The 20,818-nt window shown below is 46.7% G+C and overlaps 1 protein-coding gene across 1 annotated transcript in view; it reads left to right on the forward strand.

Moving 5' to 3' along the window:
• Positions 1-20,818, forward strand: part of sgsm1a (small G protein signaling modulator 1a) — a 149,649-nt gene that overhangs the window by 127,119 nt on the left and 1,712 nt on the right. Inside the window, exons 21-25 of the mRNA XM_059986793.1 lie at positions 4,283-4,407; positions 7,863-7,945; positions 9,833-9,942; positions 11,415-11,511; positions 19,325-19,492. Coding sequence (XP_059842776.1) covers positions 4,283-4,407; positions 7,863-7,945; positions 9,833-9,942; positions 11,415-11,511; positions 19,325-19,492 — 583 coding nt within the window. The remainder of the gene's footprint in view (positions 1-4,282; positions 4,408-7,862; positions 7,946-9,832; positions 9,943-11,414; positions 11,512-19,324; positions 19,493-20,818) is intronic.

The following is a 20,818-nucleotide window of genomic DNA, read 5'->3' on the forward strand; positions in this document are numbered from 1 at the left end:
CTCCAGTGAGGGCTGACCCTGGTGTCTGAACATAAAAACTACACCGCAGGTTGGGACCCTCCAGTGAGGGACTGACCCTGGTGTCTGAACATAAAAACTACACAGCAGGTTGGGTCTCTTCAGTGAGGGGCTGACCCTGGTGTCTGAACACGTGAAGCTACACCGCAGGTTGGGTCCCTCCAGAGAGGACTGACCCTGGTGTCTGAACATGTGAAGCTACACCGCAGGTTGGGTCCCTCCTGTGAGGGGCTGACCCTGGTGTCTGAACACGTGAAGCTACACCGCAGGTTGGGTCCCTCCAGAGAGGGCTGACCCTGGTGTCTGAACATAAAAACTACACCGCAGGTTGGGTCCCTCCAGTGAGGGACTGACCCTGGTGTCTGAACATAAAAACTACACCGCAGGTTGGGACCCTCCAGTGAGGGGCTGACCCTGGTGTCTGAACATAAAAACTACACAGCAGGTTGGGACCCTCCAGTGAGGGCTGACCCTGGTGTCTGATCACGTGAAGCTACACAGCAGGTTGGGTCCCTCCAGTGAAGGACTGACCCTGGTGTCTGAACATAAAAACTACACAGCAGGTTGGGTCCCTCCTGTGAAGACTGACCCTGGTGTCTGAACATAAAAACTACACAGCAGGTTGGGTCCCTCCAGAGAGGGCTGACCCTGGTGTCTGAACATAAAAACTACACAGCAGGTTGGGTCCCTCCAGAGAAGGCTGACCCTGGTGTCTGAACATAAAAACTACACCGCAGGTTGGGACCCTCCAGTGAGGGACTGACCCTGGTGTCTGAACATAAAAACTACACAGCAGGTTGGGTCTCTTCAGTGAGGGGCTGACCCTGGTGTCTGAACACGTGAAGCTACACCGCAGGTTGGGTCCCTCCAGAGAGGACTGACCCTGGTGTCTGAACACGTGAAGCTACACCGCAGGTTGGGTCCCTCCTGTGAGGGGCTGACCCTGGTGTCTGAACACGTGAAGCTACACAGCAGGTTGGGTCCCTCCAGAGAGGGCTGACCCTGGTGTCTGAACATAAAAACTACACAGCAGGTTGGGTCTCTCCAGTGAGGGCTGACCCTGGTGTCTGAACATAAAAACTACACCGCAGGTTGGGACCCTCCAGTGAGGGACTGACCCTGGTGTCTGAACATAAAAACTACACAGCAGGTTGGGACCCTCCAGTGAGGGACTGACCCTGGTGTCTGAACATAAAAACTACACAGCAGGTTGGGTCTCTCCAGTGAGGGCTGACCCTGGTGTCTGAACATAAAAACTACACAGCAGGTTGGGTCTCTTCAGTGAGGGGCTGACCCTGGTGTCTGAACACGTGAAGCTACACAGCAGGTTGGGTCCCTCCAGAGAGGGCTGACCCTGGTGTCTGAACATAAAAACTACACAGCAGGTTGGGTCTCTCCAGTGAGGGCTGACCCTGGTGTCTGAACATAAAAACTACACCGCAGGTTGGGACCCTCCAGTGAGGGACTGACCCTGGTGTCTGAACATAAAAACTACACAGCAGGTTGGGTCTCTCCAGTGAGGGCTGACCCTGGTGTCTGAACACGTGAAGCTACACCGCAGGTTGGGTCCCTCCAGAGAGGACTGACCCTGGTGTCTGAACACGTGAAGCTACACCGCAGGTTGGGTCCCTCCTGTGAGGGGCTGACCCTGGTGTCTGAACACGTGAAGCTACACCGCAGGTTGGGTCCCTCCAGAGAGGGCTGACCCTGGTGTCTGAACATAAAAACTACACCGCAGGTTGGGTCCCTCCAGTGAGGGACTGACCCTGGTGTCTGAACATAAAAACTACACAGCAGGTTGGGTCTCTTCAGTGAGGGGCTGACCCTGGTGTCTGAACACGTGAAGCTACACCGCAGGTTGGGTCCCTCCAGAGAGGACTGACCCTGGTGTCTGAACATAAAAACTACACCGCAGGTTGGGTCCCTCCAGTGAGGGACTGACCCTGGTGTCTGAACATAAAAACTACAACGCAGGTTGGGTCCCTCCAGTGAGGGACTGACCCTGGTGTCTGAACATAAAAACTACACAGCAGGTTGGGTCCCTCCAGTGAGGGACTGACCCTGGTGTCTGAACATAAAAACTACACAGCAGGTTGGGTCCCTCCAGAGAGGGCTGACCCTGGTGTCTGAACACGTGAAGCTACACCGCAGGTTGGGTCTCTCCAGTGAGGGCTGACCCTGGTGTCTGAACATAAAAACTACACCGCAGGTTGGGACCCTCCAGTGAGGGACTGACCCTGGTGTCTGAACATAAAAACTACACAGCAGGTTGGGTCTCTTCAGTGAGGGGCTGACCCTGGTGTCTGAACACGTGAAGCTACACCGCAGGTTGGGTCCCTCCAGAGAGGACTGACCCTGGTGTCTGAACATGTGAAGCTACACCACAGGTTGGGTCCCTCCTGTGAGGGGCTGACCCTGGTGTCTGAACACGTGAAGCTACACCGCAGGTTGGGTCCCTCCAGAGAGGGCTGACCCTGGTGTCTGAACATAAAAACTACACCGCAGGTTGGGTCCCTCCAGTGAGGGACTGACCCTGGTGTCTGAACATAAAAACTACACCGCAGGTTGGGACCCTCCAGTGAGGGGCTGACCCTGGTGTCTGATCACGTGAAGCTACACAGCAGGTTGGGTCCCTCCAGAGAAGGCTGACCCTGGTGTCTGAACATAAAAACTACACAGCAGGTTGGGTCCCTCCAGAGAAGGCTGACCCTGGTGTCTGAACATAAAAACTACACCGCAGGTTGGGACCCTCCAGTGAGGGACTGACCCTGGTGTCTGAACATAAAAACTACGCAGCAGGTTGGGTCTCTCCAGTGAGGGCTGACCCTGGTGTCTGAACATAAAAACTACACCGCAGGTTGGGACCCTCCAGTGAGGGCTGACCCTGGTGTCTGAACATAAAAACTACACCGCAGGTTGGGACCCTCCAGTGAGGGACTGACCCTGGTGTCTGAACATAAAAACTACACAGCAGGTTGGGACCCTCCAGTGAGGGCTGACCCTGGTGTCTGAACATAAAAACTACACAGCAGGTTGGGTCCCTCCAGAGAGGGCTGACCCTGGTGACTGAACATAAAAACTACACAGCAGGTTGGGTCTCTCCAGGGAGGGGCTGACCCTCTGGTGTCTGAACACGTGAAGCTACACCGCAGGAGCCCGAGCCTAAAGCTACACCACAGGAACACAACAAGCCACCGTGCACTTGTAGTTCTCATTCAGGTCGCTCCCTTTGCCGTCAGCCCACTGTGAGTACGTCGTTAAATGCATCACATGGGCTCCTCCAGTTGTATCTTCCAAAGCCGTAACCTCCTCCATGAGACCTGAAGACCTAGGAGCAGAATGAGGCTATTCAACCCAACCACCATTCAATCATGGCTGATTTATTATCCCCTTGACCTCTGTCTCCTGCCTTCTCACAGTAACCTTTGATGCCCTGACTAATCAAACTCTGTTTTAACTATACCCAATGACTTGGCCTGCACGGCCGTCTGTGATAATGAATTCTACTGATTCCCCTCCCTCTGGCTAAAGAAATTTCTCCTTATCTCTGCTCCAAAAGAACATTCCTTTGTTCTGAGGTTGTTTCCTCTGATCCAAGACTGTCCCACTATTAGAAACTTCCTCTCTACATCCAGTCTATCTAGGCCTTTCAGTATTGGGTGGATTTCAATGAGATCCCCCTCCCTCTCTATTCTTCTAAACTCCAGCAAGTACAGGCCCAGAGCCATCAAATCATTCTCGTGAACCAGCAAAGGCAAGTGCAACGGGCAAATGGAACTTGTAGGTTTCCCTCTCAGTCCCACACCATCCTGCCTTTTGAATCATTGTCTCTTCATTACCCCTGGGCCTATGTCCTGGAATTCACCCCCCCCCCCAGTCCAATAGCGCTGAGCACCTTCACCACAGGACTATGACAGGTTGAGAAGGCAGATTACCATTAGGAATGAGCCTTGATAGGAAGAGTTTATTGGGAATTGATTAGGAATACTGGCCTTGAACATTCCTGGAACATATCCATGATCTGCAGTTCTTCTCAAAGTGACCATGGAGGTGAGCAGTGGAGGGTGAGGGAGGGCGTATTCCAAAACTGTACAGGTTAGACGTTGACATGCTATGTTGGCACCAGAAGCATGGCAATATGTATGGGTTGCCCCCAATACATCCTTGGACTGTGGTGGTCGTTGACACAAATGATACATTTCATTGTATGTTTTGATGTACGTGTGACAAATAAAACCAGTCTTTCTTTCTAAACACCTTTCAGCAAGAACTTCTGGACATGTACACGGTCAACCTGCACCGGATAGAGAAAGACGTCCAGCGGTGTGACCGCAACTACTGGTACTTCACACCCAGCAACCTGGAGAAGCTACGCAATGTCATGTGCAGGTACGGGCACTGCTCTGAGTTCTGATAAAGTACCTGCAGGGAGATCAAATTCCAGAATCACGTGTTGTAGATTCAAGGGCTGGTCTGCCTGATACAGTTTGTACCACACCTATCCATGAACTGTCCAGCTAATTCTGCTCACCCACCTTGTCCCCATAGCTCATCGAGATACTTCCTTCCAATGACCAGCCTCAACACATCAGCTGAATATACCAGAACTCCTAAGCCTTGGGTCCTTGTGCCAACCTGCAACACCCAAAATTCAAGAACGACTACTTCTCTTCAACCATTCAGTTCTTGAACCAAATGTCACAACACTAATCATTACCCCAGAAAAGCAACACTGACTAGTCTGCACTTCAAAGGACTTTGTCCTGAAATGCCAACTGTTTATTCCCCTCCATAGATACTGCCTGACTTGCTGAGTTCTACCAGAATTTTGTGTGTATTACACAGGATTCCCTGCATCTGCTGATTCTCTAGTTTCCAACAGAAGTTTTGGTTCTAATTGTGTTCTTTCTTGTATAGTAAGTGTCTAATTGATATTTTTCTTGTGCATATTGTGTAGCTATGTTGTGTGCCTGTAAGTCTGCTGCAATTAAGTTTTTCATTGAACTCTGTACTGTGGAACAGTTGTAATCTACCCTGTCCATTCACATAGAATAGGACCTATCAAGTGTGACAGTGGGAAAGTGTGTATGGAACCGGGGGAAATAGCAGAGGTACTTAATGAACACTTTACTTCAGTATTCACAATGGAAAAGGATCTTGGTGATTGTAGTGATGACTTGCAGCAGACTGAAAAGCTTGAGCATGTAGATATTAAGAAAGAGGATGTGCTGGAGTTTTTGGAAAGCATCAAGTTGGATAAGTCACCGGGACCAGATGAGATGTATCCCAGGATACTGTGGGAGGTGAGGGAGGAGATTGCTGAGCCTCTGGCGATGATCTTTGCATCATCAGTGGGGAGGGGAGAGGTTCCAGAGGATTGAAGGGTTGTGAATGTTGTCCCTTTATTCAAGAAAGGGAGTAGAGATAGCCCAGGAAATTATAAACCAGTGAGTCTTACCTCAGTGGTTGGTAAGTTGATGGAGAAGATCCTGAGAGGCAGGATTTATGAACTTTTGGAGAGGTATAATATGATTAGGAATAGTCAGCATGGCTTTGTCAAGGGCAGGTCGTGCCTTACGAGCCTGATTGAATTTTTTAAGGATGTGTCTAAACACATTGATGAAGGAAGAGCAGTAGATGTAGTGTATATGGATTTCAGCAAGGCATTTGATAAGGTACTCCATGCAATGCTTATTAAGAAAGTAAAGAGGCATGGGATCCATGGGGACATTGCTTTGTGGATCCAGAACTGGCTTGTCCACAGAAGGCAAAGCCTGGTTGTGGACGGGTCATATTCTGCATGGAGGTTGGTGACCAGTGGAGTGCCTCAGGGATCTGTTTTGGGACTGTTACTCTTCATGATTTTTATAAATGACCTGGATGAGGAAGTGGAGGGATGGGTTAGTAAGTTTGCTGATGACACAAAGGTTGGAGGTGTTGGGGATAGTGTGGAGGGCTGTCAGAGGTTACAGCGGGACATTAATAGGATGCAAAACTGGGCTGAGAAGTGGCAGATGGAGTTCAACCCAGATAAGTGTGAAGTGGTTCATTTTGGTAGGTCAAATATGATGGCAGAATATAGTATTAATGGTAAGACCCTTGGCAGTGTGGAGGATCAGAGGGATCTTGGGGTCTGAGTCCATAGGACACTCAAAGCAGCTGCACAGGTTGACTCTGTGGTTAATAAGGCATACAGTGTATTGGCCTTCATCAATCGTGGAAATGAATTTAGGAGCCGAGAGGTTGTGTTGCATCCATATAGGACCTTGGTCAGACCCCACTTGGAGTACTGTGCTCAGTTCTGGTTGCCTCACTACAGGAAGGATGTGGAAGCCATAGAAAGGGTGTAGAGAAGATTTGAAGATGTTGCCTGGGTTGTGGAGCATGCCTTATGAGAATAGGTTGAGTGAACTTGGCCTTTTCTCTTTGGAGCAATGGCGTGATAGAGGTGTACAAGATAATGAGAGGCATTGACCGTGTGGATAGTCAGAGGCTTTTCCCTGGGGTTGAAATGGTTGCCACAAGAGGACACAGGTTTAAGGTGCTGGTAAGTAGGTACAGAGGAGATGTCAGGAGTAAGTTTTTTATGCAGAGGGTGGTGAGTGCATGGAATGGGCTGCCAGCAACGGTGGTGGAGGCAGACATGATAGGGTCTATTAAGAGACTTTTAGATAGGTACGTGGAGCTTAGCAAAACAGAGGGCTATAGGTAAGCCTAGTAATTTCTAAGGTAGGAATGTGTTCGGCTCATCTTTGTGGGCCGAAGGGCCTATATTGTGCTGTATGTTTTCTATGTTTCTATTATGATTTTACAAATCTTTTCCAAATTCTTTCACAGCCTTCTCAATTCCTAAGTACAAACCGCTTTAAGGAGTTGGAGCTGGAACTGGGTGAACTCCAGATCATTTGGGAGGCTGAAGGGGGTGATAGACAGGACATATAGAAAGGTAGTTACACCCAAGGTGCAGGACACAGGTGGGGCAAGGAGAAAGGGGTTAAGGAGCCAGTTCAGAGTACCCCTGTGGCTGTCCCCCTCAACAACTGTCCGGGGGTGGGGGAATGAGATAGCAGGGCAAAGTCACAATCGTCGAGTCTGTGGCACTGAGTCTGTCTCTATGACTCAGAAAGGAAGAGTGGGGAGAAGAGGCAGGCTATGGTGATAGGGAGTCATTAGTTAGGGGAACAGACAGAAGGTTCTATTGGCAAGAACGAGATTCTGGATGGTATGTTATCTCCCCTGTGCCAAGGTCTGGGAAATCTCTTGAGTCTTCAGCATTTTTAAGTGTGAGGGTGAATGGCCAGAGGTTGTGGTCTGTGTAGGACAAGTGACGAGATTCTGCTTGGGGAGTTTAGGGAGTTAGATGCTAGGTTAAAGGGCAGTACCTCCAGGGTTCTGATCTCACGATTGCTGCATGGGCTTCCTCTGGGTGCTCCAGTTTCCTCCCACATTCCAAAGATGTACAGGTCTGTAGGTTAATTGGTCACATGAGTGTAACAGTAAATATATTTAAGACAAGATTGGACAGATGTTAGCATAGTGGGAGAATTAAGGGTTCTGGGGAAAAGGCAGGTAGATGGAGATGAGCCCATGGCCAGATCAGTCATGATCTTATCTCGACAGTCCAGATGGCCTCCTCCTGCTCCTATTTCTTATGTAATTGGGGACCACAGACTTGTTGGGTCGGAAGGGCCTGTTACCTCTAAGTAAAAGATAAATATATCTGTTTGAGACAATGAAAGTGGTACAAAAGCTCTTTCTCCTTCCAATAACTCTTTTCTCACTCAGATCCCTTTTTGTTAATATTCTGTGACATTTGTTTTAACATCTGCGCATTCATTTTGCAGTTACATCTGGCAGCATTTGGAAATTGGTTATGTCCAAGGGATGTGTGACCTCCTGGCCCCTCTGCTGGTCGTACTGGATAATGGCAAGTTACTCGTTTCTATTTGTCAGTAATAAATCTAAACGGGGTTTCTGAGCTAATATTGAATATATTTTCATGAGATTCCTGTTGTTTTCTGTTTCACTATTTATACCTGCAAATCTCTGCTTATGTAACCTCAGGAGAAGTTCTCCAAATTCTCCAATCCTATTCCTCCATTCGGTTTCATTGTCGTAGTTTGTATCATAACATATCTGATGGACCCACAACAATCAAAATTTGTCAATTAGTTTTCAATTTTTCAGTTAGAACATAAACATTGAACAGTACCAGCCCTTCGTTGCTGCGTTGACCTTTTAATCTACTCAGATCAATATCGTCTTCCCTCCTACATGTCCCTAATATATCTGCCAGTGACATATAAGCTCGAGGCACTTTATAGCACTTCCCAAACCTGCCTACCTCTCTCAGTTTAGAGAAGTACACCAAGTACAGGGGAATTTAATCGCCTGCAGGTTCCCCTTTAAGTCACACATCGCCCTGACTTGGACCAGTATCGCTGTTCCTTCATTGCCACCAGGTCTACACCCTGCATCTCTCTCCCAAATGGAGCGGTGGTCCATGAAGGCAGCTCACTGCCACCTTCTCATGTGCATTTAGGGCTGGGCAATATATCCTGATCTTGTCCAGTTTCTTTTAAAACAAAACCTCTGTATGGGCAAAATGTATACAGAATGCTGGGGGAACTCAACAAGTCAGGCTGCATTTGTGGAGGGGGATAAACAGTCAACGTTTTAGACCATAAGGCATAGGAGCAGAATTAGGCCATTCAGCCCATTGAGTCTGCTCTGCCATTCTGTCACAGCTGATTTATTATCCCTCTCAACCCTATTTTCCTTACAAATCAAGAACCTATCAACCTCCACTTTAAGTGCACCAAATAACTTGGCCTCTACTGCCATCAGTGGCAACGAATTTCACAGATTCGTCACTCTTCTGGCTAAAAGAATTCTGCCTCATCTCTGTTTCAAAGGGACGTCCTTTTACTCTGGGGCTGTGCCTGCTGGTCCTAGACTCCCCAACTAAATTAATGAAAGGTCTGGGCACAAATTGTCGACTGGAATCTCTTGTGTTAACTGTTCATGTGAAGAAGGGCTTCTTAACATCGCCTTCAAATGGCTTACCCTGGCTGATGAGACCCTGCCACTTCCCTTTAAATATACTCTTCCATCAGAACTCTTTGCTTCCATGGGGAATACATTTCAGCCTGGGTTTGAACTATTGTGCCAAACAAAACATTAGTATTCTTCTAAGAACTGAAACATTAGTATTATTTTTATGTAAACACCAACCCAAGTAGCTCATATTGGAACAGTGGCTGCATTTTAAAAGCAGTTCATTCACAGTAAAGTGCTTTAGGACAGAGTTCTGGAATAGTTTAGGTCAGCCTAGTCTTCTGCATTGTCCCATCTACCTGTACCTGGACCATACCCCTCTCATCCAAACTTCTCTTACCTGTTACAATTGAACTCACATCTACCACCTCTACTGGTAGCTTTTTCCACACTTGCATCTCCCTGTTTCCCTTAAACATTTTACCTTTTACTCTTAACCTGTGACCTCTAGTTCTAGTCTCACCAAACTTAAGGAGAAAAAGCCTGCAAGCATTCACCCTATTTATACCCCCTCATAATTCAGTATACCTTTCTCATTCTCCTATGCTCCAGGCTTGAAGGGGATTGAGAGGTACTACCAGATGTAGTTCATACACAGTAGGGTGTGTGTTCAGCGGTCTGAACTGGAGGACGTGGCTCTCTGAAAGATAATTCCCGACCACACTGACCTTAGCTCCAAAGTTGGTGAGAAGGTCAGGGATCGTGTTGCAGTTTGTTGGTGCTCTATACCGACCATGGTCTGTTTCTTCACACGCAGAGGTCATGGCATTCAGCTGTTTCACCCAGCTGATGAAGAGAATGAATCAGAATTTTCCACATGGTGGCGCCATGGACACTCACTTTGCCAACATGCGTTCTCTCATTCAGGTACAGTGGCTCCCAGTCCTTGGCACAAGTTGGGCAGAGTGAAGGGTTAGTATTCAAACTGGTAGGGAACCACGTGGTCTATAACGAGGGTGGGGTTCCATGGGAGGACTAATAAGGTTGGAGGTCCGAGGCAGTCAGCAACCAGAAAGAAATGAGCAAAAACATAGAGTATAAAACAGAAAATGGAAAGAGTCCAGTGTTTGTTATCTGCAGCTCGATACTGAATACAGTGAAAAATATTTTCCTTCCTAAAGGACCAGAGGGCTCTGATAGAGAAATGTCACTTACCATTACTTTAAGCGAGTTTTTGGTTTACAAGACCAAGTGAACATTCAGTGGAACACAGTGAGGATTGCTGATTGAGGATTGTATGAAGACACTCACGGGCTGACCACAACACATCCATCAGTGTGGTGGTTATTAACCCAAATATTTACCGTGTGTTTCAACGTTCACGTGATAAATAAATGCATATGAATGTGAGAGGAACAGGAGGAGGAAGATGGCAACCAGCTCCAAACCGCCAATCGTAACACTGCGTGGCGGGGTACAGATATGCTTATCAAAGGTGTAAGGCACTCCTCCATCCACTGACCTGCAGGTCACCCTTGGGCAAGGTGTAGCCCCTTGACCTGGGTCATGTGAAGCCACAGGAGCAGTTAGTGGATGGTCATATGAGCAGCTGGCGCAAGTCCTGGTTATGTGACCACTGACACCAGGCAGACAATCTCTGAAGAGTATTGATAATGGCTGGGGTCACTGTTTTGTAAAGACACTGCCCAGGAGAAGACAATGGCAAACCGCTTCTGTAGAAAAACTTGCTGAGAACAATCATGGCCACGGGACCATGATTGCCAACGTTATACAACACAGCACATACTGATGATAATGAGTGACTCACACAGTCACGGTCTCAGCACTACTGTCCTGTATCCCCACAGTCCTATTTATTGGCCACGGCAAATTGTCCCTCGTGTTTAGGAATGGTAGAATCAGGGAAGAGGGGTAGTTGTTGGGAACTTGGAGAACATGTAATGGTAAACGACATTGCTCTTTAGTGTAACTGGTTGGCTGATGGTCAGCACGGTTTTGAACCGGGGGCCTGTGTCTGTGCTGGATTCTCTTACCTGCCTCAGTCAGAGGGCTCCCAGTGTATTCCACCATGAGGTTTGTGTTGTAGAGGAGTTGGGTGTGCTGAGACTGGGAGACAAAAGGAGTGATTTATGGTGCAAGTGTTGGACTGGAGGAAGAAAGCGGTTAGAAGAAGTCTCCCCTATCTAGAGTTGCTGAAGAAGAAAAGCAGAGATTGGGATGCAAGTGGCAGGGCTTGTGAAGGAACATTGGTGCAGTTGGAGCTTCGGACAAATGGAGGTAGGGTGAATTGGTGGGGAGTGAGTGGCTAAAAAGCAGGGATATGTGCCAAATTTACCCTTACAGAAAGGCTGTGCTCTCTAATGAGATTTCTGTCCTAGATCCTAGATTCAGAGCTCTTTGAGTTGATGCATCAGAATGGGGACTACACCCACTTCTACTTCTGTTACCGATGGTTCCTGCTGGACTTCAAACGAGGTACGTGTCTATCCTGGACTCCTCGCTCTTTGTGTCAAACCTCACTGAACCCTATGTACCACTTCCGCTAACTCATTCACTCAGTAGCCTCTCCCTTGGAGCACCTGGGCATGAAGAGGCTTTGTAGCAAGCAGGACGTAGAGCGCACCTCACTCTGGGACAGAACATGCAACAGTGACCCCAGATAGCCATTGTCATGAGGATTTAATGCAATCCATTCTCCAGGGTCAGGATTTATTGACGTTTCACTAATTGCCCTTGGACAGGGCAACTTGCAAATATATAGAACAGCATAAGTCGTACAGTACATGTACAGTACAACCATACAAGCCCTAACTTATAAACATATAGAACAGTACAGGCCCTTTGGCCCATTATCTTTTTACCTATTCTAATATCAGTTATGGATGGCAGTTTAGAGGTATGTCCCTACCAAAAGAGGTGTGAGGCATTCCTTTTCCTCTGCTAGCCTTTAGGTCACACTTGGGCAAAGTGTAGCACCCTCCTTAGCCCCCGATCAGGGTCACGTGAAGCCATGGGAGTAGGTGGTGGACGGCCATATGAGCAGCTGGTACATATCACAAATCCTGGCACCAGGCAGACAGTCTCTGAAGGGTATTGATGATGGCTGGGGTTACCGTCTTGTAAAGACACCGTCCAGAAGAAGGCAATGGCAGACCACCTCTGTAGAAAAATTTGCCAAGACCAATCATGGTCATGGAAGGACCACAATCACCACGTCATACAACATGATACATAATGATGATGTCATACAACACAGCTCATAATGATGATGAATATCTATCTAACCCTTCCGTCCTACATAGACCTCCATTTTTCTTTCATCCATGTACCTATCTAAGAGTCTTTTAAGTGTCCCTATCTGCCTCTACCACCATCTACGGCAGCACATTCCATGCACCCTCCATTCTCTGTGTAACAGAAAACTACCTGTAACATCCCCCACTGTATTTTCCATGAATCGCCTTAAAATTATTCCCCTTCAAATCAAATCAAATCAAGATTAATTATCATTCAAACCATACTCCAAATAACCAGGTGCTGTGTCTCACCGTGACCGACGTGAGAAGAACCCTGCACAAGGTCAACCCACGGAAGGCTGCTGGACCAGACAATATTCCTGGTAGAGTGCTCAGAAGATGTGCAGACTAGCTAGCAGATGTTCTCACTGACATCTTCAACATCTCCCTGAGCAGCGCCATCGTTCCAACGTGCTTCAAGACCACCACCATCATCCCAGTGCCGAAGAAGTCTTCAGTATTCTGCAATACGGGACGACCGTCCCGTTGCACTCACATCCATCATCATGAAGTGTTTCGAGAGGCTCGTCATGAGGCGTATCAAGACCCTGCTGCCCCCCTCACTGGACCCCTGCAGCTTGTGTACCATCCCAACCACTCAACAGGTGACGCCATTGCCATTACCCTCCACCTGGCCCTAACCCGCCTGGACAAAAAAGACACATACGTTTGGATGCTGTTCATAGAGTTCAGTTCAGCATTCAACACAATCATCCCTCAGAAACTGATTGGAAAGCTGAGCCTACTGGGCCTGAACACCTCCCTCTGCAACTGGATCCTAGACTTCCTGACTGGGAGACCTCAGTCAGTCCGGATCGGGAGCAGCATCTCCAACACCATCACACCGAGCGCAGGGGCCCCCCAGGGCTGTGTGCTCAGTCCACTGCTGTTCACTCTGCTGACCCACGACTGTGCTGCAACACACAGCTTGAATCACATCAAGTTTGCCGATGACATGACATGGGTCTCATCAGCAAGAACGTCGAGTCAGCATACAGAGAGGAGGTGCAGCAGCTAACGGACTGGTGTAGAGCAAACAACCTGTCTCTGAATGTGAACAAGACAAAAGAGATGGGTGTTGACTTAAGGAGAGCACAGGGTGACCTCTCTCCGTTGAACATCGATGGCACCTCAGTAGAGATCGTTAAGAGCACCAAATTTCTTGGTGTTCACCTGGCGGAGAATCTCACCTGGTCCCTCAACACTAGCTCCATAGCAAAGAAAGCCCAGCAGCGTCTCTACTTTCTGCAAAGGCTGAGGAAATTCCATCTCCCACTCCCCATCCTCACCACATTCTACAGGGGTTGTATTGAGAGCATCCTGAGCAGCTGCATCACTGCCTGGTTTGGAAATTGCACCATCTCAGATCGCAAGACCCTGCAGCGGATGGTGAGGTCAGCTGAGATCATCGGGGTCTCTCTTCCCGCCATTACAGACATTTACACTACACGCTGCGTCCACAAAGCAAACAGCATTGTGAAGGACCCCACGCACCCTTCATACAATCTCTTCTCCCTCCTGCTGTCTGGGAAAAGGTACCGAAGCATTCGGGCTCTCACGACCAGACTATGTAATAGTTTCTTCTCCCAAGCTATCAGACTCCTCAATACCCAGAGCCTGGACTGACACCAACTTACTGCCCTGGACTGTGCCTATTGTCTTGTTTATTATTTATTGTAATGCCTGCACTGTTATGCAGTCCTGGGTAGGTCTGTAGTCTAGTGTTTTTTTTCTTGTGTTGTTTTTCACGTAGTTCAGTGCAGTTTTTGTACTTTTTCATGTAGCGCCATGGACCTGAAAAATGTTGTAATGTTTTTACTGTGTACTGTACCAGCAGTTATGGTTGAAATGACAATAAAAAGTGATTTGACTTGACTTGACATAGATACTGCTAACTGAATGAAACAGTGTCCCTCTGGGGCCAAGGTGCAAAACGTCCAAAATAGCAAGCAAACTTTCAAAAACAGTGAGGAACATAATTCAAAATACCAAGCAAAGAAGCATATTCACTTGAGAAAAACACATATAGTCCAAGACCCGGAGTGACAATGCACAATGCAGGCAATGCAGCCTGACATTCGTGTTCAAACACAGGAGGGCAGCACTGACAGGTGAGGCTCAGCCCTGCTGTAGCGCTTTTGTTTCTCTCACCTGGTCTGCAGCAGCAGGCAAGTCTGAGGCTACACAGCTCCCATGTCAACTGTCCCCCCACCAGACCCTTGTCTGGTAACAGACCTTCAGCAACTTACATTATCAATGTCCAACAGAGTCTTGTGATCGCAAGTGAAATGTCTGAGACAATCTCCCACGGTCCAACTGTGAAGCTTCCAAGTAACAGGACCTCTGGACCTGGAGTGGCTCCTCCGACACCTCAGCCAACCTCTTTGACACCTCGGCCGGCTCCACCTTTGACACCAGTTTAGCTACTCTGATCAACGAGCAGCTCACCGATGGAGTAGTCCTGCAGAACTCGAAGTTCTTGAAGTAGATTTGTCTTTGGATTGTGTGGTCTGACTGGAGTTTAACAGAGCTGCAAGCACAGAGATGGGGGAGGAATTCATTTAGCCAGAGGGCGATCAGTCTGTGGAATTCATTACTACAGACGGCTGTAGATGCTAAGCATTGAATATATTTAAAGTTGAGGTTGATAGATTCCTAATTAGTCAGGGCATCAAAGGTTAGGGTGAGAGGGCAGGAGAATAGGTTTGAGGGGGATAATAAATCAGCCATGATGGAATGGTAGAGCAGCTGAATGGCCTAATTCTGATCCTATGTCTTACCATCTTATGCGACATTACCTCACAGCTCTTATACTCAGCTGCCAACTAGTGTAAACCAATCCACCATACACCCTCTTAACCATCCCGTCTATTTCAGTGTTTGAGAGTCACAATGGGTCCAACCATGTACAGAGGGCAGATACCCTTCCTTAATGAACACATTGCATGAGATTTTAACAAACTAATAATTTCATGACCATTGCTGTTATTGGTATTCATTCCTGATTCATTAATAAATGCACAAATCACTTGAAGCAGGTGATCTGGTCTATATATTTGTTGCTGTTTTCCACAATATGGTTCAAATATGCTTTGTGGCTGGAAGGTAATACGGGATGCCCCCCAGGGCTGTGATGGGTGTTCTAGATTGGCTACCCTCATCTCCAGTAACCCTAGCTCCAGTGCTATCTGTTCATCCTTGGGGATAAGTTTCCTCCAGTGGCTCTGATTTCTCTTAAAGATGTGGGGCTTGTTGGGGTAGCCTGACACTGTAGATCAGGCATGGGCAAACTACGGCCCGTGGGCCATATGCGGCCCGTTAAGCTTTTTAATCCGGCCCGCAGAACTTGATGAAATTATATTAATAAACCTTGTTAACGTTTTTTCCCCGCTATTCTGGCATTTTCCCAATAGATGACGCACTCTATATACATTTGTGGCGACCCATTTCCTGGCACATCCGAACCGGCTCACAATTAGCCAGTGTTCCGGCTAAGGGAGATAGCCTGCGGGGATTTGCGAGCACAGAGCTTTGGAGCATCTGCGCCACGGGGGGGGGGGGGGGAGGGGGGCAGGTTAAGGGAGGCTTAAAAGTGAGGCTGTGGATTTCGAATGAAGTTTTTTTCTTCGACTGCAGTTACCGACTCCATGTCGTAATTTTAGCGCTGCATGTAGCACACCGCTACACATTGACCTTTGTTGAGGTGCAGCGTATTACTCCACATTTGCGCTTTACTCTTTGTTCGGCTCGACCTATTTGTGTGAACAGGCATTCAGCGCCATGAACATCAACAAAGCCAGCCACAGATCCAAGTTAACTGACCAACACCCTGAGAATCGCCAGAACAAAACTAAATCCAGACTTTGATGCGCTGGCTAAAAAGGGAGACCAACAACACTGTTCCCACTGAAATTAAAAATAAGTTTCTCCATTGTGTTATGTAAAAAATGCATTTGAAAATATTTTTTTCAATAAGCCTTACATGTTACATGTCATTTCTGTTAAGTGATAGACATGAGTAGTGCCCAGGTGCACGTACGTACTCAAAATAAAAAATGCACTCCAGATCAAATAACGCGCTCCTCATACTGGTGCGCTGTCACTGTTTTGTCCTTGTGCTGGTCGTTGTTGAGTTTTGACACAGGGGACAATTGAATAAGAAGGAGCAGGACAAGTAGACCTGCATCTCCTACCGTTTTTGAAATAAAGACAGGCAGGAGGAGAGTGATGATGATAATATCTTGAAGGATAACAGAATTTTCAGTGCTTTAAAATAATAACTGTTACTGTTAAAAAAGCTGTATTTTATTCATTTAATTTTCAGTGTTTTAAAAGTCATTTCAATAAATAGCTAAATACCATGGGACTTCAAAGACAGATATTTTGTTGTAATGCATTTGTTCATTTTCAATTGAAATTAAAGCACATGTTTTCTACATATCCCATGATATTTTATTTTCTCTTATGAGGTGTATTACCAAAACACTCCGTCCATCTGCTCCTGGTCCTGTCAAATTTTAGAACCCTTTGTGGCCCACAAGTCAAAAAGTTTGCCCACCCCTGCTGTAGATAGTCTCTGGGAGTGGTGGAACTTTGGGCGAGTTGGGAGGAGTGTGGGAAGATTAAAATATTGTCACTGCAGGAGCATCATAGTGTCCCATGATGGGAAAGAATTACTTAAAGATCCCAGTCTCAATCCCCTGCCTCTGTCTGAAATGTGTCTCATTGAAGACTTAAACCCACTTTCACCCACCTAAATAGATTAGTAACAGTAACGCTGACTGTAGTGCTCGGTTGTAGTAATGACTAGGCCTCAGGCTGCAGAGTGGCCTGTTTATAGCCGCCCAGCAGAGGCACTGGAGGTGGTGTGGAGTGGAATCCAAGCTGGAGTCAACACTGCCCCCCAGTGCTTGTTCGGCAGAAGACAAGCTGTATTGTGTTCAGCTGCAGGTTGTTGCAACATTCATGGACTCAGGGCGTTGGACTAAATGTTTTTTGTGTGTGACTGTATTTTACCGATATATGAGCCTTGAGCTGTATATGACTGTTACTGTATTCTGTAACAGAATGCTGTATCTGAAATTACTGAAAGAGTAATGCTGTATCATTTCTGTTCATGGGTATTTGTGTATGTTTGAATGACGAACTTGAGTGTGGATGTTTACTAATTATCATGAGTGATTGGTATACACAAAATGCTGACCCTCTGAATTTCTCCAGCATCTTGTTTGGGATGATCCAGATTTCCAGCATCTACAGAATTCCTTGTGTCTTTAGAATGAGTGATTACAGTTTTCAAATTTGGAATGCATGAGTGTTTAAGGTTTCCAGTATTTCCAGTACACAAATGTAAAGGAGAGCAAAGTACTTGTTACTGCAGATCTGATGAGGCACAAACAAACAGAAAAGATAATGAACACAATGGTAATAAAACAATATACTGTAAATGTATACATAGCTTATATACATATAATGATTTTAAGTGACACTGGGCACAGGAGTGAGTGTCTGTACATAAGGTGACTGACAGGATGATAAAAGTGGTGGTGGTTGGGCTGTGGAAGGGTGGGTTAGTGGGTGGAGGTGTTGATCAGCCTTACTGCTCGGGAAAACAACTGTTTTGAGTCTGGTGGTCCTGGTGTGGATATTGTATAGCCTCCTTCCTGACGGAAGTGGGACAAACAGTCCAGGAACAGGGTGGAGAGGATCCTTCATGATGTTACTGGCCCTTTCCCAGCACCTTTCTGTATACTGTATGTCTGTGGTGGTGGGTAGGCTGGTGCTGGTGACTGCCCGTTGTAGAGTCGTCCTGTCCACTGCAGGCAGGTTTGCGTAACAAGCAGTGATGCGATATGTTAGGATGTTTCCTGCTGCACATCTGTAGAATGACAGGAGTAGAGATGTGCCTAGTCCAGCCTGCTCAGAAAGTAAAGAAGTTGGTGAGCTCTCCTGATTGTGTATGAGATGTTCTGGGACCATGAGAGATTTGCGAGACATGCATTCCAGGAGTTTGAAACTGCTGTGGTGCCGATGTAAAGAGGGATGTGAGTGCTGTGAGTTCTCCTGAAGTCAGTAACCATCTCCTCTGTCTTGTTGACTTTGAGTAATAGGTTATTAGCCTGACATCAGGCCTCGAGCTCTTCCACCTCCTCTCTGTAGGCCGTCTCATTAATGTTGGTGATGAGACCCACCACTGTTGTGTTATCAGCACACTTGACAATGTGACTACTGGGGTGTTTGGTCGGGCAGAACATCTCCTGCACAGTTTGTATGTAACATGACATTAGATTTTTATTTGAAAACTGTTATAAAGACAGAAGAGAGTTGAGGGGAAATGGAATTCATGTAGAATTGGGATGAGTGTATCACAAACATGAGAAAATCTACAGCATTAGAGTAACTCACACAAGATGCTGAAGGAACTCAGCAGGCCAGGCAGCATCTATGGAAAAAAGCACAGTTGACTTTTCAGGCTGAGACCTTAGTGTCGTTCTGTTTGATGTCGAAAGGTTGAGCAATGTAGAGATTTTCTGCTTGGAGAGACGGAGGATGAGAAGCAAATTGATAGAGGTGTATAAGATTATAAAACGCAGAGATGAAATGGGCAGACAGCTCCTTTTACCTAGAGTGGCAATCCAGAGGACATCCTTTTAAAGTGATTGGAAGAAAGTTTAGGGGTTAGGTTAGAGTTAGGTTTTTTATATAGAGAGTGGTGGGTGCACGGAATCTGTTGCAGATGCATTAGGGACATTTAAGAGACTCTTAGATAGGCACATGGATGAATGAAAAATGGAGGGTTATGCTGGAAGGGTTGGATTGATCTCGGAGCAGATTAAAAGGCTGGAACAATATTGTGAGCATGGACTGTGCTGTATTTATCTATGTTCTGTGTTGTTTGGTGATAGGTGTGGATTAGTGGGCTATGTATCTTTAAATGCAGGTCTCATTCCTGTTGAGCTTCAGCAGCTTGTCTGCCTTTTTCCTTTGCACAGAGTTGGTCTATGATGACGTGTTTTCGGTCTGGGAGACCATTTGGGCTGCAAAGTTCACCTCGTCTACACACTTTGTCCTCTTCATTGCGCTGTCCATGGTGGAGCTTTACCGAGACATCATTCTGGAGAATAATATGGACTTCACAGACATCATCAAATTCTTCAACGGTGAGTGAGCGGAGGAGTTGCTGTCTGTTGGGAAGGTGTTCCAGGGAGACCACTGCTGGTATATCTATGAGCGGATGCGCTGTCTACCTGTCAGGGAGGGAAGGAGTACACCAGACTCCCACTGCAACTGAGGGTTAAAGTAATGGGGGTGGCCCTGCTTTATCTCCCATTGGAGTCGTTCTTGGACAATCCACTTCCCTTCAGATTCATTTCATTATCACATGTTCATCAAAACATACAGTGGAATGCAACCATTATCGCCCAAAAGGTCTCAGCTCAAAATGTTAAGCATTTATTCCCCTCCATAGACACTCCCTGATCTGATGAATTCCTTCAGCATTTAGTGTGTGTTGCTGTAGATTTCCAGCACCTGCAGAATCTCCTGTGTGTATGTATCAGACTCTGAGCAGCTTTCCCATGCTGATAGTGGAAGACGTTGTTAAAGAAACAAATTCATCTCCCTACCCATTCAGGAGTCACACGATAATCTATCCCTATTGAAGATTCCAGCAGAGAAGATATTATTACAAGGCTATTCAGCCCATTGGGTCAATACTGACACACAACTGAGGAATCCCGTCACTCTCACCCCCCCCCCACCCCGTAGCCCCGAGACTTATTTCCTGCCTCACAATCCAATCAGCTCCCCTTTGATTCTTTGTAACTTGCCCACACGATCGTCAATTTACCCCTGGCCAACTAACGTGTACCTTAGTGTTGGAAAAGGAAAATGGAATGCCCAGAGCAGGCCCACACCGTCTGGGATTGAACCCAGTTCCCTAGAATTCAAAGTTCAAAGTAAATTAATTATCAAAGTACATATATGTCACCATGTACAACCCTGAGATTCATTTTCCTTGAGGGCATATTCAATAAATCTATAAGAATAATAACCATAACAGAATCAGTGAAAAACCACACCAACTGGAGGATTCAACTAGAGTGCAGAAGAGAACAAACTGTGAAAATACAAAGTGAAGAAATAATAATAATTAAGTAATAAACATCAAGAACATGAGATGAAGAGTCCTTGGAAGTGAGTCCATTGGTTGTGGGAGCATTTCAATGATGGGGGAAGTGAATTTGAGTGAAGTTATCCCCTTTGGTTCAGGAGCCTGATAGTTGAGGGGTATTAACTGTTCCTGAATCTGGTGGTACAAGTCCTGAGGTTCCTGTACCTTCTTCCTGAAAAGAGAATGTGGTGGGAGCCCCTGCTTTCCTGAGACAGTGTTTCATGTAGATGGGCTAAATGACAGAGAGGACTTTACCTGTGATGGATCATGATACCCTTTAACCACTGGCACAGCTTGCCATTAAACTCAGAAT

Source organism: Hypanus sabinus, chromosome 13 (genome assembly GCF_030144855.1).
Source record: "Hypanus sabinus isolate sHypSab1 chromosome 13, sHypSab1.hap1, whole genome shotgun sequence".
Taxonomy (NCBI): domain Eukaryota; kingdom Metazoa; phylum Chordata; class Chondrichthyes; order Myliobatiformes; family Dasyatidae; genus Hypanus; species Hypanus sabinus.